The sequence below is a fragment of the Peromyscus maniculatus genome, chromosome 15, assembly GCF_049852395.1.
Source record: "Peromyscus maniculatus bairdii isolate BWxNUB_F1_BW_parent chromosome 15, HU_Pman_BW_mat_3.1, whole genome shotgun sequence".
Classification (NCBI taxonomy): domain Eukaryota; kingdom Metazoa; phylum Chordata; class Mammalia; order Rodentia; family Cricetidae; genus Peromyscus; species Peromyscus maniculatus.
This window is the reverse complement of record NC_134866.1, coordinates 9,270,802-9,295,329: the sequence shown is the minus strand read 5'-3', so window position 1 is coordinate 9,295,329 and position 24,528 is coordinate 9,270,802. Positions and strand designations below refer to the sequence as shown.

General features: G+C 42.4%; 1 protein-coding gene across 6 annotated transcripts in view; it reads left to right on the top strand.

Annotated features, from left to right (window-relative positions):
* Positions 1 to 24,528, top strand: part of Ctnnd2 (catenin delta 2) — an 881,165-nt gene that overhangs the window by 820,849 nt on the left and 35,788 nt on the right. For all 6 annotated transcript variants that reach the window (XM_076551692.1, XM_076551693.1, XM_076551694.1 and 3 more), the window contains 2 exons: positions 11,284 to 11,494; positions 17,270 to 17,354. In XM_076551692.1, the coding sequence (XP_076407807.1) occupies positions 11,284 to 11,494; positions 17,270 to 17,354 (296 nt within the window). The remainder of the gene's footprint in view (positions 1 to 11,283; positions 11,495 to 17,269; positions 17,355 to 24,528) is intronic.

The window sequence follows — 24,528 nt, the reverse complement described above, 5'->3', positions numbered from 1 at the left end:
GGATCAAATATACTCCCATTCTTTCCCCCCGGAAATTTTACCATATCTTCCCCACTATTTATCCTTCCCAATATTATGTGCTTTTTAAAACCCACTGAGCCCATTTAATGCTGCCTATATGCACATGGGTATAGGACCCTCTACTAGAGCATTAGTAATCTCTAAGGGTTCACATCATTTAAGAAAACTATCCTTCTCCAAGCAACTACCACTTACCAATAACTCTTCCCCAAAGGGTAAGACTTCATGACCACCTCCCACATCAGTGCTGATTTTCTTCTGACTCGATCTCACATAGGGCTTGTGTATTCTGTCATACTCACTGTGAGTTCATATGTGCAATGGCCTTGACAAGTCCAGCAAACACCATTTTTTCTGTAGATGTTCATTACCTGTGGGTTCTATAGTAGTACCCCTCCCCCGCCCCAGTAATCCCTGAGCCTTGGAGAAAGAGGTGTGAGCTAGATGTCCTATTTACAGTTGAACATTCCTAATCTCTTATTCTTCGTGTTGACCAATTGTGGGTTTCTATATTAATCTCGATCTACAGCAAAGAGAATCTTCTCTGATAAGGATTGAGAGATGCACTAATCTATTAGTATAAAGATGAAAACTTAAGAGGAAATTTATATCTATGTCCATTTAGAAGAAGGATAATATTAGGTTCATACCTAGGACCTAGGACCTAGGCAGTCATGGGGTTTTGCCCAGCTAATGGTACCAGACTTGAGTTCCATCTTGAGGTGCTGGTTTTAAACCGGATGAGGAAGTGGCTAGACTCACATAACATCCATGCCACTCTTGCACCAGTGGGAATATGTTATCAAATCACTTGTTATTGTAGCTCATAGAGTTCACAGTCTGCCATCTTGTTTTCAGTCAGAGTGATTCCATCATTCTTATTTTTATTGATGTTAACTCACATTGCTATGAAATTTAAATATGTTTGGTGGTAAAGATACATGAATGCATAGAAATTGCTGTGTAAACATTAAGGGTAGGTAGCAAAAACAACAGGGTAATGCCTTGAGTTGTAATTCTCAAGAAAGGTTGCATATTTTCTCTGTTCAAGCAAGTTTGGAGAAGCCTGCGTTTAGCTTATTTAGGCAAGGAGCTGCATTTTTTTGTGCATCTATTAGACAGTACAGGACATTTACTTTTCTAATTTGAAGTAAACTTGCTGATAATATATCACAAGTCAATGCCTTGGATATCAAGTACAGCAGTTCCTCGGTTCAGGCTACATGAACCTGTTTTAGCAACATTGTATAGAAGTTCTGTTCCCAAGACCTTTCATGGAGGTGGGTGGCAATAACAGCATGATAATCATGAATACAATTCTTAGAGGTCGAAACACTCAGTGCTCCTACATTGTGTGTTCTAAGGGTACATCCCAGTTGTGGATTTATTGGCCAGTAGACATCAGGTTGTTTAATTTTATCTAGTCTTCAGTATATAATAGTGACAGAAAGGTAAGTCCAACATGCCAGTTTCAGTCATGGGATGAAACTCTGATGAGTGTCTGTGGAATGCCCAACTCAATAAATGATGATAGAAAACCGTCCCCGCATTTGAAAGGTCTGTACCGGGAAAAGAGCTTGAAGGAAGGACTGAGTAGGGTCACGATGCTTAAGGAAGTTCCTGCTCCTGAGGCTTTCAGGTACCAAAATGCAAGAGACAACCTGACCTGTGCTGGTTGACTTCTTGAACTGCATTTGTCTTATACACAAGGTGGAAATTGTGTGTTTCCTTTCTGTACCCCCAGGGCAATGCAAAACAAAAGTGACAATAACAGATGTGAATGTTCTTGAAAAAAGCAGGGCCACTGTGCTGTGCAAGCTATGATGAGTACCATATGCCTCTCTTGGTAACCCTAATTGAAGCTTTTTTTTCCCACTTATGGCAGTGGTGCACATCAATTTGCTAAACCAAAAATGAAAGAATGTGATTGGTAATCCATCATTAGGCCACTTGCTGCACTCAACACACTGTCCCAATGTGCTCACGTCAGACTTCATTCCGGTAACCAAATCTTTATTATGGAAACACTAACTCATCCTGTCTAGGGCAGACTATTGTTTTATGAAATTTTTGTCTTGTGAGAATGCTTGGATCTTGATAGATATCAATTCTAACCAAAAAGGAAAAGGCCCTTCATAGGTTTTTCTCTCCCGAAGCTATAATTAGTTAAGTTTGAATATTCTCACTTCTGCTAAAATTAGGCGATGAGTTGAGATAATTATTTTGAGGGCTATCACACTTAATAGTTAATCAAATTAGCTGAATCCTGTTCAAATGTGTATCATCTGCTTGTATCATTTTCAATATTTCTAAAACTCAATTCATTTCTGGTTCAGAGAAATACTGCATCCAGCCTCTTTTTAATTAGCTGCCATTTTTATTTTTAGAATTGTTCTCATGCTAGTTAAACGTGCATCACCTGACCACCTTCTTGCTGACATCCCCACTCATCACCTTACAGTCCTTGACACTCAACAGTGTGGGAATTTCTCAGATCTAGCTCAGTGACTCCTCTGGATGGAACCGCGAGGTGCCAAAAATACAATTCATTTTGTGTTCCCAACAGATGAAAAGGGTTATTTATTGGGGGGGAGTGCATAACTCTTGGGAAAGCTGTATACCATGCAGAGTAAACATGGAAGATTCTGCCTCATTTAATATTATTTCCTTTTCGAAAGCTTAGTTACTCTTTGAATCATCTTCTCAAGCCAACTGCTAATCAGTTCAGGCATGTGAAATAGGTTCTTGTGTATGTTATAAGTTGGTGCTTGCTTTTGAAAATCACAGTTACTAGATAAAGCTAAAGAAACTATGGCATATCTTCTAGAATATATCTCAACCTCTGCCCAGACTAGCCATTGGGTTCCCTACCTCCAAATGATCCTTCCTAACTACGCCCCACCTCCACAGTTTTCCTACTATTAAAAGTCGCTAATCAAGTACGGTAACCGATACATTTAAAAAAAAAAAAAAAGATCATTTAAAAAATAATTCAGCTCTTCCAATATCTGTTCCAGTCTAACATGTGCAGAGCAGATCTGGTGCTAGAAAGGGAACTGGTGTGATTAACCCGGGGGGCTGCCCTTGCCGCTGCCATTTTCCCACCTGTCAGCGAGAGTCGAAGAGGATGCATCAAAAAGAAAGGAACTGGGAAAAAGCAATTTTACCTTTGCAACTGAATGTCGGTCGGAGACAGCTTCTTGGTTGTGGGTGGGAGTCCATGTCCACTTCCCCCTCTCATCAGCACTTGGGACCCCATCTGACCTGAACCTGTGCAGGCCCTGTTCTTGCTGCCTCTGTTGCTGCATTCACGTGTGCTGCAGTCCTGTTGTGTGGGAAGACACTGTTTCCTTGGAATCGTACATCCTCTCTGGCTCTTAGAATCTAAGCCTTGTACCCAGCAGAAGATGGCCAATGCAGAATGAACTCAACAGTGTTTCTATACACTTTTTGTCTCATATTGCTTTGTTTGGGTGTGTTTTGGTTGGTTGGTTTTGGTTTTTGTCTTACTGGCCTTTTGCCTGAATATTAATTATGGTTTCCCTTTTTGTGTTTTTATATTTTTGTTTATGTGTGTGTATCTTGTTTTTTTTTCTTTTCTGAAATTCCAGTTTATTTGGGTTTTTTTTGTTTGTTTGTTTGTTTTCTAAAGAGAGAGAGAAAGGAGGTAGAGATGGGTGGGTAGGAAGGTGGGCAGGATCTAGAAGAAGTTGGGGGAGGAGAAATGGTGATCAGAATAATTTGTATGAAAAATATTTTTCAGTAAAAATAATAAGAGAGAGAATTTTACTTATGAATTATTAGAAGGGAGTCAGCCTTAATAACTGGTGTCCATATGTGGAGTAAAAGAGTACACATTTACCGTAATATATCAGGTTCACACCACACTGGACAAACAGGAATTCATGCATAGGATAACCATTATCCATAAGGATGTAACCCTTGTCGGAGATGAAGTTGGTTAGGAACCCAGTGTAGGGCTGGAGGAATGGGATGGTGTGTTTCTTTTGCTTTTTTTTTTCTGTTCTTGCTTTTTTATTCCCTGAGCTAATCTTCTGTGCTGTGCTATTTTTATGTTGATGGGCATGCTGCCATGGGGGAGACAGCTAGGGACTGGTTTTCCTTGCTAGTCTCCTCTTATGCTGAAGAGCGGACACCGCCATGGATGTCTGCTTAGCTGCATTGTTTGACTGTGTGTTGGATTGTCTGCCTTGCCAGTTTTATAGACACAGACACAGCAATCACGACTGATTCATTCAGAAAGACTTCTTCGTGGTTAGCAAGGTGAAGAGTGTATGCTGCAGGTCTCAACAGTTAGCTTTTATGGTCATTTTCTTAGGATGAAAATGCCCCATTCCTTTTCACCTCAGCTCCTGAGCTCAGGAACACAGAACTTTGAAGTGTGAGCTTCACCTCTTCCTAGTCTAACCTCCATTGCCTAGTACAGAAATTACTCCAAGTTATGAGCTTGTTTTCAGTGATCCTGACCATGCTACCTGTAGGACTGAAATCCCCTAAACCATATAGCACAAGCCAAGCCAGTGTCCTAGGAGGAGGCTGCAGATACCAATTTCACATGCAAAATGCTCTAGTTCCCTAATGGACGTGTCATGTCTAATTAAATTTTACTTGCCTTTAAATGTAACATAGCTGGTAAGGTCATGGTTACAGATTTTATTTACTTGATTACTTGGTGGTGAGATTCAGCATCATCATTCACCATGAAAACCTACAGTTAAGGAAAGTACACAGATAGAAAAGGCACTTTATAACTGTTGCTCCGAGTTGTATTGACCCAGGCTGATCAATGTATTTGTTACATTTCCAGGCATAGTAGTAGTCTTTGCTGACAATTGTTTGTCTTATCATGTGTTTAAGAAACTTTTACAAGGATATGTTCAATGCATTCTGAAGGATTCATTAGAAGAGCGTTCCATTTGAAGAAACCGTCATTCAAATTTCACAGTGTAACCTGTTAGATGAGGCAATAAAGACAAGCAAAGTAGGAAGAAGGCTTCTATAGTGAGCCTAATTTGAAAGGTAATGTTAACCACAGTTGTGTGTGTTTCACTTTGGTCATAAATCTTTATTTTATTGATCTTGGATTAGTAAGTCATCCAGCTTCTCCAATCTGAGTGGTCTGATTGGAATCTGAATGAGCTGTGGGAATGCCGACTTCTACATTGTGTTGATGATGTCAGTTTTGACTATGAGCAACAGCCTAATATTTAATCACACCATGTGTGAGTATTCTGTAAGCAGGCTTCTGCTTTGATACTTTCTTACAAAGGCACTGTGGCTGAGTGGGGACTTAAGACAGGGTCTTAGGCAAGCATGAGAGAAAATCAGGAATTCCCTGCTGGCAGTAAAGCTGATTGTCTGTGGTTGCATACCTGTCCTAACCAGTAATACCAAGGCTGTGACAAGTGTCCTACCACAGGAGGTAGTTGGTGACTCACATATGAGAGCAAGCACACTTGGTGTAAACCTAAGTGTAGACACAGGAGGGTGTGAGAAAGCTCTAGGCCTTAAGCTTGTCCATCCAAGTGCATTCCAGGATTACCAGCAAAGGAAGTGGCTCTCTGAAACCTTTGTATTAAAAGGTTGACCATCATTCCATTCTTTAAATGAAGGGGAGGATGTATCTCTCTAAAACACTGTCAGTCACTGCTGACACCTCATTAGGATGAGGATACTTGTCACCATAAATGGGAGCTGAGTTCTCCTCTTCTTCACTGGCCAAACCATTTTGTATTAGTTTAATTGTTTCTATACTGTTGTTGTGATGATGATGATGATGATGATGATGCAGTCTCGCTGTGTAGCTCAGCCTGGCCTCTAACTTGATGTCAGTCTCCAAGTCCTAGGATTCTAGATGAGAGCCGTCACACCCAACTCTTGTGTCAGATTCTTGATAAACAGGACAGTTATCACCACAAATGTTAACGCATATAAAAAATCTACATAATGCTGTGCATAGCTAAAGTTTTGCATCCCATATTTTCTAATGTAGAAGAGAACATACTTTTTGGTGTCTGGGAAAATCCAAAAATGGTTTACATTTTTTTTTACTTTATTTATTTATTTATTTATTTACATTTTATGGGGTTTGGATTTGTGGAAGGCATTTTCAAAAATGCATTCTTAAAGGACACAAGACATGAAAGTTAATCCTAAGTGACTAAAGGAAAGATAGATAGATAGATAGATAGATAGATAGATAGATAGATAGATAGACAGACAGACAGACAGACAGACAGACAGACAGACAGACAGACAGATAGATAGATAGATAGATAGATAGATAGATAGATAGATAGAAATAGAGATATATAAATCTGGCTTGGTTCAGAGTGATAATGTTTAAAATAAAACAGTAACAACAACAATAGCAAAATCACCTCACCCAGTGTTAGGAACTTTTCTATTCTTTTCCTATTTTGTGTGTGTGTGTGTGTGTGTGTGTGTGTGTGTGTGTGTGTGTGCAAGGTTCCTTTGGTAAATACTGAACTAAAACATTCAACTATAGCATTTTCTTCATGTTCTTTTTGCCCACCAGCTGAGAGAAGGCTAGGAAATAGGCACCTGAGTCAGTATGCCCGGAGACCAACCAGAATCCAGGAAGGCTGCCTGAGGTCACCAGATTTGGAAGGCACTTCCTCCTTCAATCACACATACCCTTTTAGCACTTCCTGAAGGGCAGCACAAATGTGCATACCAAGGGCAGCCTGGTTCTACGTTAGCAAGTGTATGGGCATCATGTGCACAAGTCTTTAGTGATCCAAATCTTGTCAAAAACAAAAACAGGACATCAAAATATGTTGAATGGAATAAGCCAGTTCACAGAATCTACACAATTATTTTTGCTAACAAAAAAAATATATTTTGTAAAACACCAGTCATGAAATCTCAACCTAGTTAAATGCTCTTTTAGTTTGTACCATTTTAAATAAACAATGCCAACTTAAGTGGAAATTTACAATGTCTATACTAATTCTCAAATGAAGAAATAAATGGGATCTTGCATAGATTAGATCCCACTAAACAATAAGCCTGAAAATACATGGACTCTTTGTACCTTAGGTGCAGAATACTGGAACCTCTTTAAGTCTTTAAAGTAATATGTCCCCCTTTGCCTTAGCCAACCTAACAACTTGTAATCCTTTGATTCTCATGTTTTACATAGGACTTATGATGTAATTCACTCATTGCTAAACACTTTTGCATTTCACTTTAGTAAAGATTTTTTGAGAAAATGTTAGTCTTAGAAGACAGCATTAAAGTGATCTGAGACTGTACCTTTATTGGACTCTTTAGACCTTTTATTGTAGTATATATTACAGCAGAGCACATATATTAACAATGTCACATTACATACACAAACACAAATGGACTTAACTGGTCACCTAAGCCGATCCATGCTGTTAGGCCTCACATGCCCTTTCAGTCTCTGGCACCAGAAGAACTTCCAAGCTGTTTCCCTTGACGTTTCTAGAAAGGCAATCTCTGCCTGCTGTCCCACCCTTTTGCCCAACCCTTGGCCATGGAACCATTCTCCGTCCTATTCTATCACTAAAGAGAAAAGAAATGAACAATTTGGTCACCTTAATAGTATTAAACAGTGAAAGTAAGTTTAACCCACTGTGGGAGTTTGAATGTATTCAGCCCCCATAATCTCATAGGGAGTAGCACTATTAGGAGGTGTGGCTTTGTTGGAGTGGGTGTGGCCTTGTTGGAGGAAATGTGTCACTATGTGGGCGGGCTTTAAGGTTTCCTATGCTCAGGATACGGCCCAGTGTCACAGTGGACTTCCTGTTGCCTGCAAACTTTAGGACTCTCAGCTCCAGCACCACGTCTGCCTCCATGCCACCATGCTTCCCTTCGTGATCATAATGGATTGACCCTCTGAAACTGTAAGAGAGCAACTCAATTACATGTTTTCTTTATGAGAGTTGCCACGGTCATGGTGTCTCTTCACAGCAATAAAAACCTAACTAAGACACCCCCTCACCTTTTAGCCTTGCCTCATGGCTTCAGACACAAAGATGGAATTAACTGCCTTTCACATCGAAAGACTTCTCAGACCTCAGGGACCTTAAAGAATGACTTGGGGTTGGAGAGGAAAAGGGGACCAAGATTCTTACTGCATAGCAAGACTCGCTTTTTCTAGCATTCAGACTAAGTGGTGAAAGCAGCTCTGGGGTGTGGAGCAGTTAGCAGCCATCTACCTTGAGTTGTGCTGACAAGTCAAAACTGCAGAAACCCAGGTCAGAAAAAGACGGCATGGTTCCCCCTTTGAATCTCACGGAGCTCTTAATGTATCAGCATGTTCTTTAGAAAATAGCAGCTGGATCTTGCTCCTCCCCCAACCTACAAAGTCTTCTCAACTGACTGTCCACCTCCTATGTGAAGCCTTCCACAACCACCCCAAGCCAAACCAATTTTTCATCTTCCCCAAATTGATCTTATAAGCCCAGAGCACAGTTGCTTGTGGCTATCATCATCCTGTGGCCCACATTTCCCTTCCCCTCTTCAATTAGCCTCAAAGTTTCCAAACACCAGAAAGAGCTGAAATGTTTTCCCTACTGCCCAATTTTCCTTTGCTAAAAGTGTTCAAATTCAGGTGTGAGAAGATGTGCTCATTTGTTTTTTTGAAACACACTAACAAAGACATTGAAAAAGAACATTATGTTCTTAAAGGACTCAACAAAGTCAGCCAAGAGGTCTTCTACCTGGGAATAATTATGCTTGATTGCTTTCTTCACTCAGCTAGTGAAAAATACAGGCTCTGATAACTTAAGAAAAAGCCCTAGCTGTCCAAAAAAAGCATTCGTGTGATGTAGGTGACATATTGGAAACAAAAGAGTTCCAATGAGTTCTCAGCAGTGGTAACTCCTGGTTCTTTGCATGTTGGGCACATGTCCTGGCACTCAGGGTTGAATGGATAGCTTCTTGGTAGTGGGATAGTTTCCATGAATTGTGAACATTACAGGATCAGTTGTGTCTCCTTTAGGTCTTACAGATTGGGAGGCTATAAAGAAGCCACACATTTACTATTATCTGACATAGGTTTATTTATTTACTTAATTACTTAGAGACAAGATCTCATGTAGTCTGGGCTGACCTTAAACTTTGTATGTATGCAAGGATGGATGACCTTGAGCTTTTGATCGATCTGGCCCCACTTCCCAAGTGCTAGAGATCAAACCCAGGGTTTCATGCATGCCAAGCAAGCACTCTTCCAACAAAGCCACATCCTTTGCCCCCGACATTTTAAAGACAAAACAGCAGCCCAAACTAAGAAATTCCACAGATAAGTCTCTTCTCAACGTTTTTTGCTTTCAACCAGCACAATATTAAGGTCACAAGACCAGTCTCCCACACTCACAGTGTGAATGTCCCAAATGCTCAGTGGTTGAAGTGTCTCTCAATCCTGTCGTCAGAACATCCTGCATCACTTCCCTTCCAGAGGCAGGGAGGAAAGGACATGTCCGTCTCCTCACTTCAGTGGTTGGCAGATTTGTCTTCCGGTGGCTTATGATAGAACCACAGGCATGCTGAGCTCAACAGAAGCAAGCTCTTCGTCAGAGTTGAGTTGATTTAATGATAAATATATCAAGCAATTTGCTGCGAGGACTAACTATCCACGCACAAAGCATCCTCTCCAAACCACTTTGAATGCTGTCATTAGACAATAAATATGCCCCATTTGGGGGTTTTCAAGTCAAAGCACTTCTGTCAGACACTTCCTCTCCTGTCATCAACTGAATGCAGACACTCTTCTATTTCCGTAATTTAAACATCAGCATTTTCTGTCCAAGCTAAAATAAGCCACTAAAATAAGGATAAGAGCAGATATCAAAATATCATATTACAGAGCCCTATGTTTTATTTATTACTGCCTGGAGCTAAGATACTGCCTATTCCCATGGGATTCTTTCTCCTGCCCCATGCTGCCACACACTAGACAATTTATCAGCAGAAGAAGGTGCCATTTAGAGGTCTGTTGCAGATGAAGTGTTTCCTGTAACTATTAGAAGCTGGCTACATATGTCTAGTTTGGGAGTGGGAGGTATGTAAAGAACCTAACTTGGAACACTTGCCAATTCCACCGAAAAGAATTTTAGGGACAGCTGACTTTGCTGCAGGCTCTTGTTTACTTCCAGAAGTAAATTAAAGGAACAGAATTGGAAGCTACGGGTGGGATGCATTAATTGTCTTGCTGGGCTGTTGGTAATGTCTAAAGTGCTTTGTATTCTAAAAACACTCCATAAATCTGTCACTGTAAGTACCTTTATCATTGGGAGAGGCAAGACTGCTAATGATAAAGTGAATTAAGTAAGCAAAGTTGGGTTTTTTCATTTCTCACACAAAGAAAACTGTACCAGGTTGGTAAATGCTGTATTACAGAGTCACGCAATAAAAGCTCATTGGAGAGACAAGGTTACCACAGTACACAGGATACCACATTAGACGATTTGTCAAGGTCACCTTCCCTGCTAGTGATCCAACTGCTGTTAAATTATACAGATCCCAATCTAAGTTCATAAGGTTGTATCAGCCACCATACATTTTAGTTACTACCGTGGATATCAACATGACATCTGTTGAGGCTGTGGCCTTTCTTAATCATGGAATAAATGCTTCCCATGGGTTTCCTCATTTCATCTTTTAAATAATCTTACAGATTTCATATCATTATTGTTCTTGCTTTAAAAACTGAAATCACTGAAGGTTAGAGCCATAAAGTCACTCCCAAAGACACTCCATCCTACATCTGTGGACTACCAGACCCTTGGCCTTTGCCGTGAGCAAGTGCAGTTGGTTCTCTGTACTGTGTATTCCTCAGCCAGGACTCATCCACCTGCATATCAAAATTATTCGATTAATATTCATGTACGTTAGTCACATGCAGAGTTTTTCTTTTTAGTCATATGACATCAACTGCTTTTACACAGCATTTATATAGGGCTGAGTAAAAGAAGTGATGGAGAAGTGATTTGAAGTATGAGGAAGGATGCGTACATGCTGCTTTATGCAAGACCTGGACTTCCATAGATTTAGGTATTTACAGTGTGGTGGTGAGGAGGTCCTGGACCCAGTGGACACTGGGCAGCCGTTCCGTGCCTTCTCTATGTGTATTTGATTGACACACGGTGCCTTTTTGCATCCTCGTTTCTCCCCTGTTCCCGTCTCTCTACTGTTCCCTCTTCTTCCGCCTTCACCATTCCTAAACTGCCCCCTCCCTTTCCTTCCCTAAAGGCAAGTACGCCATGCGAGACCTGGTCCACCGGCTTCCTGGAGGGAACAACAGTAACAACACAGGGAGCAAGGCCATGTCAGACGACACCGTGACGGCCGTGTGCTGCACCCTGCACGAGGTGATCACCAAGAACATGGAGAACGCCAAGGCCTTACGGGATGCCGGTGGCATCGAGAAGTTGGTCGGCATCTCCAAAAGCAAAGGAGATAAGTAAGTCGGGGCGGCATTGTCTGTGCATGTCAGGGGTGGTATTGTGCGTGCATTGAAGTCAGGGGCGGTATTGTCTGTGCATTGAAGTCAGGGGCGGTATTGTCTGTGCACTGAAGTCAGGGGTGGTATTGTCTGTGCATGTCAGGGGTGGTATTGTCTATGCATTGGAGTCAGGGGCAGCATTGTCTTTGCCCTGGAGTAAGTCAGGGGTGGCATTGTCTTGCCCTGGAGTAAGTCAGGGGTGGCATTTTCTTTGCCCTGGAGTAAGTCAGGGGTGGCATTGTCTTTGCCCTGGAGTAAGTCAGGGGTGGCATTGTCTGTGCATTGAAGTTAGGGGTGGCATTGTATTTGCCCTAGAGTAAGTCAGGGGTGGCATTGTCTTTGCCCTAGAGTAAGTCAGGGGTGGCATTGTCTTTGCCCTAGAGTAAGTCAGGGGTGGCATTGTCTTTGCCCTGGAGTAAGTCAGGGGTGGCATTGTCTTTGCCCTGGAGTAAGTCGGGCGGCATTGTCTTTGCCCTGGAGTAAGTCAGGGGCGGCATTGTCTTTGCATTGCTAAGGAAGATTTCATGTCCCACCCCATGCGCAATCAGAGTTCCTTCACAGGGCAGCCAACCAGCTTAGCCTGCAAACGTGACATTGTCCCCCTGCTGTCCTGCCTCCTCTGTGGCTGCAAGTCCCTGCATCAGTGGACCCATGTCCTTTGGTTCTGTGTTCCAAGTCATCACATAGGAGTTTTTTCCACTGTGTCCTTCCTACCGAGTCAGAGAGAACTGAATTCGAATCTAGCCTTCTCCTTTACTCGCTGTGAGATTCTGGGCAGGTAATTTAATTTAACAAGTTACTATGCCCTTGCTTTCTAACCTAAAACTGAAGGCAGGCCTGTCCTGATACCCTTCCTGGACCCAGGGATCATCAGACCTGAAAAGATAAGTAGAAATTCCCCAGGGAGAGAGGAGAGTGCAAAGAAAGGCTTCCAGCCACATGGAACAAAAAGAAGCAGCTTGGTCTCCAAGCCATTGCACCTCCTCCCTATGTGGGAATGTTCCCTGTGACTGAAGAATCAAGGGGATCTTACTGTATGCAACTAAAAAAATAAAAACCTTCATCAGCCAGGATGTTAGTGTATCAGCTAGTATATCAGCCTTTACAGAAACCTTCACTACCCTTAATTAAATTTTGTCTTCTGGAAGTCCCTCGGTGTAATCAAAGAAGATTAAATGGGTAAACTTTCTATTATCAAGGGCCTGCCGACTTCTTGCCTTTTCATTCCCCCCTCCCATTCCTTTACACCTAAATGCTAAATAATTAATTTTTCTTTTGTTATTGGAGAGGGTGAGGAATGCTCTTTGAGACTCTCTGGAAACTCTGTCTCATTATTTCATTTAACTCAGGTTATTGGCAATGTGTTATAAAAGTTTCAGGGGAGGTTTTTAAATACCCTGAGATTCTTAAAGAGGTCCATTCAGCAATTCAACATTAGATTTGAATATGTTCTTGTGTCAGGGAGTGAAGCCCAATGGACTTGGGCAATTGTGCAATGTAGATTTGGGACTTGAATTGTATACAACTCGTGATGTTCTGTCTGAAAATAAAACACCATAGTTCACAGATAGGAAGTTACGAAGTTTCCTTCTTCATGGAGCTTCAGCAGACCTGTGGGTCTCAAGGAAAAGAAATGCTTACTTGCCTTGAGCATTGTGAGCCCAGTATATTATTGTTGCTACTGTTTTTTTTTTTTTTAAAGCATACACACTTAAAGAAACAATAAAGCCACAGTTGACAGGAGCACTCTATTTGCTGTATTTATGAGACATCCCAAGGTTAAAGTATATTCTCTGAATTTAAGGACAAGAAAGCTGGGGGTAGATGGCTGGGCATCTATCAAGTCCTTTCAGTTGTCTGAGTTTAGAAAAGATGCTGTGGTCAGTCTTGTGGCCACAGAAAACTAGTTGGTGAAACTATTTTAAAGTCTTTTTGGAGAAATCACCCATGAAACAATGTGACTCCTCACTGGTGACCTACTAAATTGCCCTGTAAGGTGTGGTCCAGACTTGGTTGTTAAAAGGGGCAAATGTTTTTCATCTGTAGGTGATCTCACGAGTGTCCTTTAATTTGACTAAATATTTCTTCATGGACAGTCACCTATTTCATCTAATTGGTTCCTTATCTTTTTTTTTTCTTTGTCAACAGCCTGGAGTTGTGACTTTAATAACAAGTGTTAAATTGAACTGAATCAGGTCTCTTACAATTGTAGTTCTCACGCTGAGTTGGCCCTTCTGTCTTTCATGTGGTTTATCTCTTTTGTATATGAATATACTGACTAGTTGGAGGGTCAAATCAAGGTTTTTATAACTTCTCGTTTCTTCCCTACACCTTAGTTTATAATTGCTTTTCACTGATTTTGAAACCAAATGAGTCCAGGAGAAGTGCTCTGAATCTTAGCATGACACTCCTATTTGTTGCTCAGTCCTATGGTGATGGCCAGCATTAAGATTCCCTTGAACCTCTCAATGTGTTTTAACAAATCAGAAAACCTTTTCAGGAATAGAACTTTTGAGCTGGGGAGCCAATAACATAGTATAAATACCAGTTCATTCCAGCTGTCCTGTATAACCATCACAAATATGCCCACACTAAATTGCTCTTAAGAACTCGCTCCTAGAACTACGTTCAGTTCAAATCAGATTTTCATTTGTAACAGCATAGGAACAAACATGACAAAGTAAACAAACAAAAACACAGAACAAAACGCACATATGCCTGGCTGTGGTCCTCAGGGTTTAAATATTTGTACCTTTGACTTCTAAGTATGAGCAAGCCTAACCATGCAGTGATATGCACAAGTCAGACTTGTAAGGCACCACAGTGCATTGGAACCTCGCCCCTATGATACTGGGAAGACATTCAAGGCGACTGGTACTCTGGGATGCACCATGGATACTCCATGAGGAATTGTACCATCAGACATCTTCAGCCACCCCTGATTTGACAGCTCCCATGAAGATCAAAGCACTATGTGATTGTTATCAACACTTACAGGAGCCGAATGTACACTGTTTTAAAGTCTGATGACTTACTATTTTCATACAATTTTTAAACACACAGTACAGACATTCTATCATGTCCCTGATATCCATTTTCATGATTTCCACAGTTATATGGGAAATCGTGTTGAATGTGTCATTGTGTTTATCATGAGACAGAGAAGCTATTAACAGTCTGAACTGTCGCTTGTCAGTCGAGAGCTGTGTGCTCTGGCTCGGTTCATAATCACTTAGGAACATTGAATTGTCCTGGTCCTTCAGTTGACAGTTACAGCTTTTCAAGTAGATATTTTTACGACACCAGTCTAGTGGCAGGAGCCAAAGTAAAGACTAAGAAGAGGGCAGTGTTCCTTTTGACCTTCATGCTATTGTTACACCCTGCCACACTGGCGTTTTAATTGAGAGGCTAAACTGCTTTTCATCGAGTGTCTATTTTGTAACTAAGCAAGAAGTTGAAACAACAAAAGAAATTACACTATGTCAGAGGAATTTTTCATGCTAAGTGTGTCAGCCACACCACCACCACCTGAATGCTAATAATGTTCCTCCAGGGTTGCCTGGGCATTGCCAGAGACAAATATCCACAACAAGAGCATTTAGTCTTTGTGTAACCTTGATCACACAAGGCCAAGAGGGGCTTGAATCTGTAGCCATGAAAAGGCTTAAATTTCTCTCTAAGTTACAGGAATTTAAAACTATAGCTGGAGTGTGATACTACCATAAATTATAGAATAATTAAACATCCATTTATTTTAGTGGAATAAAATAAATGCTACCTTATTGTAGCTAATGTATTAGGGAGAAAAGTGGAGTTCCTAGGACCCCATTTTTTTGTTACAGTACAGCTGCAGTTGGATTGTTTCTCAGAAACAGGTCGCTGTCACTGTTGCTCTTCATTAATTTGATGGAGAGGCTCTAACCTCAGCTCGCACAAATTAGAAACGTAAAGACCCAGAAAAGCAGCAGCCATGCTGTCCGCATGTCCTGACATCCCATGATTTCATTAGAGAAGGCCTGTCATAAACGTTCATTTATTTCAGCTCTCAAATCCAAGCCCACCCTAGCCCATCTACCATCTGCTTCCTTTGCATTTCAAAGGCCTTTTTAAATTTCAAATATATATTTTTATTTAATGTTTTGAGAATTTCATTTAGGGTCATCCATTTAGGGTCACTCTTATGTACATGTTTAGGGCTGACCAGTGGGAAATGGATAACTGACCAGGGGACTTTCTCCTGACAAAAACCGATTCACTGTCTCTCAGCAGCCATGAGTTGCCCACAGCTCTTCATAGAGGGGTGGAACCCTATGAAAACTGCCCCCCATCCACACTGGCTGGTTCCCTGGTGTTGTCATTTGTGCAAGTCTAATTTGGGCCGCCATGCTGTTGAGATGTCATGGGTACAGCATCCCTGTCATTGCTGTGGCACCCTATCTAGAAGCAGGTGTCCTGGTCCTCTGACTCTTTAGGAAGAGTGGACAGAAAGGTAGTAAGAGTCAAAGACATTTTTGGTCCCACTTTAGAGACTGTTTTCAGTGGACCTGTCATCCATACCAGTCAGTTTCTGGACTATCCGTTGCTTTGGAGGCCTCATTACTGGTAACATCCTGGCCAACACCAGTAGTCTCAGGGACCACAGACCCACAACTGGAGCCCACAGCCCAGCTTATACCTTCTTCTTGTTTTGTGTACATAGAGTGTTGTATGTACTGACACACAGCCACATTCTTCTTGCCAGTGACAGTTAACTGAGTAACTGTGACCAACAACCATACGCCCTCTGCAAACTATCTTACTCCTTGCAGAAAAAGTGGCTTGGCCCCTTAGGTAGACTATATATCAATGGTTGCCACTCGAATTATGCAGCTGGTGGTGAAACCATTTTTAGAATTAAGTGTCTTCAAGTGGTTAGTACCTCCTCTAAGCCAAGCACTAGTCAAAGTGACTTTCAAGAATCTGATGGGATTAAATCAATATGGCTATACTGACCTAGTCTCTGTTTTGACATGCAGATTGGCATTGACCAAAGGTGAGAGTTGTGTCTTCCTAACAATTACAAAGGCACAATATGAGAAAAAGTCAATAAACTATGATTATGAGTTTCTGTGACCTAGATCTCAAGTACTAAGCTTGAGGAGCACACAGGGCTTCATAGATTCTTCTTATTCATGGGCATCCTTGGGTATCCATGGTAACGTGTGTGTATCTGTGTGTGTGTGTGTGTATCTCTGTGTGTGTGTGTGTGTGTGTGTGTGTGTGTGTGTGTGTATGTGTGTGTGTTTGCTTAGCATCCACAGGCAACAAGAAGCAATTGCCTATCTTCACACAGGTCAGTGTGCTGGCACCATACCTACATTTGTGCCCTGGGGATATGGGTGTCTCCATTTCTCTTATTACTGCTATATAAATTCCTAGATTCAGTCAGTGCTACTGAATCACTTTTTTTTTTCATATTTCTCTTCCATTTTATATGATTAGAGACTATATCTGCTTTCTCCTTAAATGTCAGGGTTCTGCTGGTTGCGTTTTTGGCATTTCTTTGCCAAACTCTAGTACCTTCCTGCTGTTGTCTTCCAGGTATGCCATTGAGGAGAATGGGGACTAGGAAAGCAGTACTGTACTGAAGAGAAAAACCAAGAAGATGTAGACTTGGATGTTTCCTGACAAGACAGTGCGGTTCCAAACCAAAATGGCATTCATCATGTGCATTTTCTGTCTTTTCTTTACCAGGCACTCTCCAAAGGTGGTCAAGGCTGCATCTCAGGTCCTCAACAGCATGTGGCAGTATCGAGATCTGAGGAGTCTGTACAAAAAGGTAAGGATGGCTTTAAAAAAACAAACAAAAAAAACCCTGAGGCTCCTGAGCTCACAGGTTTCAGGCCCAAGGGTGCCAAATATGACCATAATAAGAAGCATCCCAGATATAGTGGGTGTTTGTCCAAAAGCCTTGGTAGCTGAAGTAAGAGAAGAGAAAGTTTCTATCCATATACCAAGATACCAAAATGTGAGCCTTATTGACTAAACAGATCCAAACTTACACAATCTTATACCAAATCATCTTTTTTGATTCCCTAAGAGCCTATTTTATCATCATCATTATTACTAGTGTGTGTGTGATGTATATGGACACATATGCCATGGTATACATATGGAGATAAGAGAACAACTCGGTAGAGTTGGTTCCCTCTTGCACCTTTATGTTGGTTCCAAGAACTGAGCACCCGTCTCAGGACTTGCTTGGCAAAAAGCTTTGCCTGCTGAGCCATCTCACTGGCCCTATGATTTCTTTTATTTTCAAATATTCATTTGTTTATTTATTTTATGTGTGAGTGTTTATGTATGTGCCTGGGTGTATGTATGAATGCCACATGGATGCAGGATATCACAGAGGTCAGAAGACATCAAATCCCCTGGATATAGAGTTACTGAGATTGTGAGCCTCCATGTGGGTGTTGAGAAAGGAACTAAGGTCCATTGAAAAGTAAGGAGTGATCTGAACCACTGAGATACATTTTCATCCTCCTCTTCCATTTTTAATTAACACATAATACTATGCATATTTATAGAGTACAGCATGCTGGTTCAATGCATGTATCCATTGGTTATTGGCCCACTCAAGATATTTACCTCATTCATTCTCTTAAGCATATATCATTCTTTATGATGAAAAAAAATTCAAGATTCACCCACCTAGCTATTTCGAAATGCCTGGTACAACATTTTGAATAATACTAATTCACTTTATTAGAAAAAAAAAGTAGTACTTTTTTTTCTAGAGCTCATGTATTCCAAAGTAGACCGAAAAGTCATAAATTTAGAGATTTAGAAAAAAAATGTAAAAAGCATCAACAAATTTGAACAGGTAATTACAGAGGAGACACAGGAAAAATAAATAGTTCAAGAGCAATTGAGAGAGTCAAGCAATATGGCAGCTGAAAAAAAAATCACCTACAAGATACAGTAGCGGCCCTGACGGCCTTAGCACATGGCTGCCCAGAGGATGGAGATTCAGGTCTCCCTGGCCTCTATAAACCACAGGAGGCTTGGAATTCATTCCGTATACTTGTGGGGCAAGCAGGAATTCATATTTTGTATTTAAAAGCATCTTCACTCTAAATGTGGTTCAAAACTAAAACCTAAAGAGTACCACTTTGTAGACAAATTTCTAAGTGGTCTTACTAAATAAAAAACATGGAGCCAAAGTTAGGGGTGAAAGCCTTAGAGATCAGGGAAATAGGAATAGCCATCAGCTAACTTTAGCTTACCACACTGTAGCTTCCAAAGTGAGTTACTTCCTGTCTACCTGTGCCTTTATTGCCTTGCTTTTCTGCCCTCTCATTGGCTCTTAGCCCAGCTACTTCACTTCCTTGTTACTGCCTGTCTATACAGACCTCCAGGTCTCTATGGTTGGTACTGGGATTAAAGGCGTGTGTCACCACGCTTGGCTCTGTCCCCTAGTGTGGCCTTGAACACACAGAGACCCTGACTGCCACATGATCGGATTAAGGGCGTGTGCTACCACTGCCTGACTTTTGTGTTTACTTGAAACGGCTATTTCCTCCGCTCTCCAGGCAAACTTTATTGAGTAACATACAAGTGGAATATCACCACACCACTTGTGGAGATGTTGGCTCTGCACATCATGGCTGAGTTCTACTGAAGAATTTCAGGAGCTGGGGGTCAGGCAGGCATTCTTAACAAGGTCTTCCGGGGACTGTTTTGTGTTTGCTATTCCTATCTGAGCAAGTGTGGAGAATTCCAATTTCATTAGTAAGCAGAGATGGGGAACATCATAAACACAGACAGAGCACCAGGGTTTAGAAAGGAAAAGCGGGGCTGGGAAAGAGGGGTGGCTTCTTTCCACCACAGCCAAAGATGACCCTGCTGAGAGAGCCAGCACCACTGTGAGCATCCCTAGCCACCAGCCCCTGCATGCCTGCATGCCGCCCCCAGCTCCTTGGACAGGGATGTGAGGTCATACACCGTGTTACATCATAAGGCTTGAGAACCATCTTGCCAGAGGCACATTCTGTCTTTCTCTAAGCCTGTGGGGAAGGTAAAATATTCAATACCTGGTCCTCCTGTGTCTTAGTCTATTTTCAGATTTTCCCACGGGACCTTCTTCTTCCCTTAAACACCCAGTTCTTTATACTTTATAAAATTTAACTTCTGCATTTCTCTTTCCAAGTTTCCCTGTGCTTCTAGACATGGCATGCTTAATTTGATGCAGAGATCGTAACGTTACGAGTTAGGGGGCTATTCCAGATTGGTGATAAATGTTTCTAAATATTTTCCTTTTAAAGGTGAGAGAGTGTTTGGGGGTTCCATCCTGTTTTGCATGAAATTCTGACCACCATGGTCTCTGCTCAGCTCCTTTCTTGGGCTCGTCCAGAAGCCAAGTGAAATCTCCCTCAGAAAAGGTTGTTGAGTTAAACAGTGAGCAGACAGGGTGGAGCTAAGCAGTGAGCAGACAGGGTGGAGCTAAGCAGTGGGCAGACAGGGTGGAGCTAAGCAGTGAGCAGACAGGGTGGAGCTAAACAGTGGGCTGACATGCAGCTAAGCAATGAGCAGACAGGGTGGAGCTAAGCAGTGGACAGACAGGGTGGAGCTAAGCAGTGGACAGACAGGGTGGAGCTAAGCAGTGAGCAGACAGGGTGGAGCTAAGCAGTGAGCAGACAGGGTGGAGCTAAGCAGTGGGCAGACAGGGTGGAGCTAAGCAGTGGGCAGACAGGGTGGAGCTAAGCAGTGAGCAGACAGGGTGGAGCTAAGCAGTGGGCAGACAGGGTGGAGCTAAGCAGTGAGCAGACAGGGTGGAGCTAAGCAGTGGACAGACAGGGTGGAGCTAAGCAGTGGGCAGACAGGGTGGAGCTAAGCAGTGGGCAGACAGGGTGGAGCTAAGCAGTGAGCAGACAGGGTGGAGCTAAGCAGTGGGCAGACAGGGTGGAGCTAAGCAGTGGGCTGACATTGTGATCACCCCGTAAATTGAGGTGGAGCTGGTACTTCCAAGCTCCAGGAGACACTTCCGCCCCTCTGCAGCGCACCTGCTCATACTATGTGCACAGTGGGAAAGCAGCTTTGGGACACCCTCCAGCTGTTTACTGAATGGTTTGTGAGCTTTGCACCTTAGGACTTTTTTTTCTTTGTTTGTAGTAGAGTTCAAAACGTGTAATTGTCTTTCTATTTCCACAAAAAGAAGAATGTGTTGACAGAAATTTAATGGAGCTAAAACTCGAGAGCTGAGATGGTTTAAAATGTGTTTCATATGAGCACATTCAAGAAGGATGGGCTGGAGAAATCAATGTGATGTTTTTAGTTGGCCCCTGATTAAAAAATGTTGAGAAAGAGCTGTTCTTAATCATTTCCAAATTATGCAGTTGTGAAATGAAACAGGGACCTCTGAGCTCAATGTCATGAGCTCTCCTGATAAAGCCCCGCATTCATAATCACTTTCCCTTTGAAAGACCTGCAGAAAAGCTCAGTTCATTCTTCCTCTTCATTTGTCTTTAATCGACAGGGAGGCCGATTTCTGTTCTGTTCTTCATTGACCATTTGCATACCGCTAAAAGCTGTGTGATCCATATCTTTTAATTATCCTTATTTCAAATCTACTTATTAGAATCTATTAGAGATCAGTAAATGAAGGTCTACAAGGAAAACTTAAGACACAGAGGCCATGACTGTGAGCAAGTGTGAAAGATGGAGCCATTGTTGGCAATTCTATTACTTTCTGAATAATATACTTTAGGAGTTAAAGCCCAGATCAAAGGGAAGAAAATTATAAAACTAAATCTTGAAGAATGTTTAAGATTTTGTATAATTAGGAGTTTGGGATAAGAGCATTAGAAGAGGGAAAACATGATTAGAAGATGGAATTTGGGATGTATAGGACCCAATCGTGGCTACATGCATCACTGGTTTCAGTTACACAAAGGCCAGACAAGCATATCATTAGCTCAACTGCTTTATTTTTCAGAGACAAATTTAATTAGCTAGAATACTTTGGCTATGTGGGTTCTGACCAAAACAAAACTGTGGCTTATTCATGATGCATTTGGTGCCCCCAAACGCATTCGTGTTATCTGAACCTTCAACTTGAGTGGAGCCCATCTGGATTATCCACTTTTGGAAAAATGAGCCGAGGTTATCATGGTTATATAAAGCATCAGCTTTTCTAAACAGCCCTTATGTTCAGCTAGCCCTGCATAGGACTGTAAAATCCCTTATCGTTTGTGAATGGCTGGTGGATGGTTCACAAAAGCCGTGAAGGGGATTTGTGAGCCTGCTAGATACACAGGAGGTCGGTCAGCAGCGCCTGTCCCTCCAGAAACTTGGGACTGAAAACAAGCGCCCTGACAAAATGGAGTGCTTGTGTTTGACTGTGTTCAGGGAGTCTTATGATGGGTGGCTTGGGGAAGAGAAAATAAACTTGGGAGGAGGACATAAAAATACAAAAACAACTGTCTAAATGTCCATGTGACATCACCAAGAAATAGAATGGGATGTAAACAAAGTCATTAACAAGACAGCTCAGCTGTAGATGATCTACTTAAGTAGGCGTCTTCTCCTGCCATGGACCAAGATCAGGCAGGAACCGTCCGGTTTCTCGTACCTCACACTGTAGATTCGATTTTTTCTGTGCAAGCAAAGCTTACTGACCTCCCCCTCTCCCCTCCCCATTCTGACCAGCAGTGAAAGAGAGAGCTGGGCAGGCCAAGAGTAGGAAGCTGCTGAGCTCCTGCTCATACGCAGGGAGCTAAGACTCAGCCTGGGCCTACACTCAGCTGCCGGGGTGTCCCAGAGAAGTGGTTAGCCATAAGCCCTTTGAAAACTCTGTGACAGAAGAAGGCCAGTCTAGGCTCCAGCAGTCATTTCCATTTGTCAGCTATGCCTAGTGTCGATTGCCAACCTGACCTAGCGAAGCATGTAATTCTACTTCAGGGTAGCTGTGATTAACCAGAACTCTGCGCCTATATTAGGCATACATCTCTTTATCTGCAACTTCTACCTCCAAGCCACACTGAGCAAGTTCAACTTCTCATCTCTGTGACAGAAGAGCCATCTGTCTCCAGGAGGTCACACCTGGTGGCTAGATGCTCTGAGTTCTAATACACCAGGATAGCCTGAGCCTTTACCATGGGCATACAAGTACTTTCACATCTCTCTTGTGATGGAACCTTCCTGAATGAATATGGACTTCAGGTTTCTATGAGACAGAGGGAGGCTAGGCTTCCCTGGTGCTGGGCACTGAATGTCTACTAACAATGTTTGTCAGCAGATTCATGCCTGGAAGCCTTGTTGTATTATTCAAAATAATAGAAAGAGTAGTAGATTCAGAATCAAATGGCCCAAGGTCAAAGACAAAGACCATTTCCTGGCATTGTGACCTCAGGTAGATCACTTGCCAAGACTGTAAGCAGACCTAAGTTGCACAAAACTTCACACCAACACAGAGATATAGCAAGTAGATTGTATTCCATTCTCCCACTCCTGACAAATGCCAGAGTATCAACTAACCTCTTCCAATCATCTACTCCAATTTATGTTCCACCAGCAGAATCTTCTTTCCAGGAAGCTGGGCATGCTCACAGAACCATGGAGGTCCTTGCACAAACCCATCCTTCTGCCATATATCAGATTTGGGAACTTTCCTCAACCTCCATCAAGGACCCTTTGCGCCCTCCGATAAAGTCCTTGGGCATGTATGTATCCCTTGGGCCTTCTCCGTCTTTAATATTCCCATATGTGACATAAAAGTCATAACTCCTGCCTGGCTGGGATTATTGATGGCCAAGTGGAGAGCAATCATCAAGATGTTTTGTACACACTAAAGTGATATACCAAAGGGAGTGGCTAATGGTGATTCAAAATTCTTTTCATGCCGTTCGGTGCACACTGTCCCTATCATCCTCTCCACAAGCTGCTGGGGCTTGGAGCTGAAGACTTCATTCTGTCGTGATTTCTACCAAGATTCACTTCCATCACTGTTTTCACCGCTCCTTTTCCCGTGGTGCCCTGCTGTCTCCTGCGGTCTGTACCTTATCCTTTACCCACAATCTTTCTCCTAAGAAACTCCACCTGCCAGCCATTGCTTTGTAATGGAGACCGGCAGGAAGAACCATGCATGCGGAGGCTTAGTAAAGCAAACCACAGGCTCAGGGTTTTTAGGACGTGAATGTGAAAAGCAAACTTCCATGGGCTTTGTGGGTGGCTGTTTCTGCTTCATGTCAATGCTTGAGCACATGTGCGTGGTGGGGTAGGTATGCAGAAGACTCCTGTTACTTTGAAGGTCAGAGTGAGGCCAAAAGGAAGAATAAGATGTGAGTTCAAGCAAAGCCCTCCTCCCCACAAGTGTCCCCACTTTGATCCCATGTGCTTTCAGTGTGAAGTGTTACGGAATGAATCAGCAAAAGCAGTCTTCTCATAACTCCCACTGCACACCAGTCCTCCCTCTTGCCTCGGGCTCCCCATTGCATTTTCTCCACCCTTGAGCAGCTCATCTTCCTGTTCATTTCTTACATTTTGGTGTGTTGAGCTCCGGATGCTTGGGACTTCATTGTCTGGTGTGTTTATTTCCCCTGAGTGGCCAGAACTCTCCCCTCTGGGCGCAGTTAACCAAATGTGCCTGTCCCTGCAGTCTATTTCTCCAGCCCTAGCTCTTTACGCCGTGAGACATCTATACAACCCATTTAAATAGCTTTTCTGCAGTACTCCACTGAAGTCAAATCCCAGACGGTCCGGCCCTCCTAAATTCAGCTGCTCTCCCTGGTTCCTCTGCACTGTCATCATAAACTAGCACCACTCACTGCATCAGTGCCCACGGACCATTGCTGGCTCTGCCATACATCTGTAGACCTCAGCCTCTACCCACCTGTTTTTACATTCAGGATCATAGAAACAGCTGCCTCTTCTAGGCTGGATCATCGAACTGAGCTCTTATCTGGGCTTCTTGTCTTCAGACTTGGCCTTTGCCAGTCTCCTCTCCAGGGAAC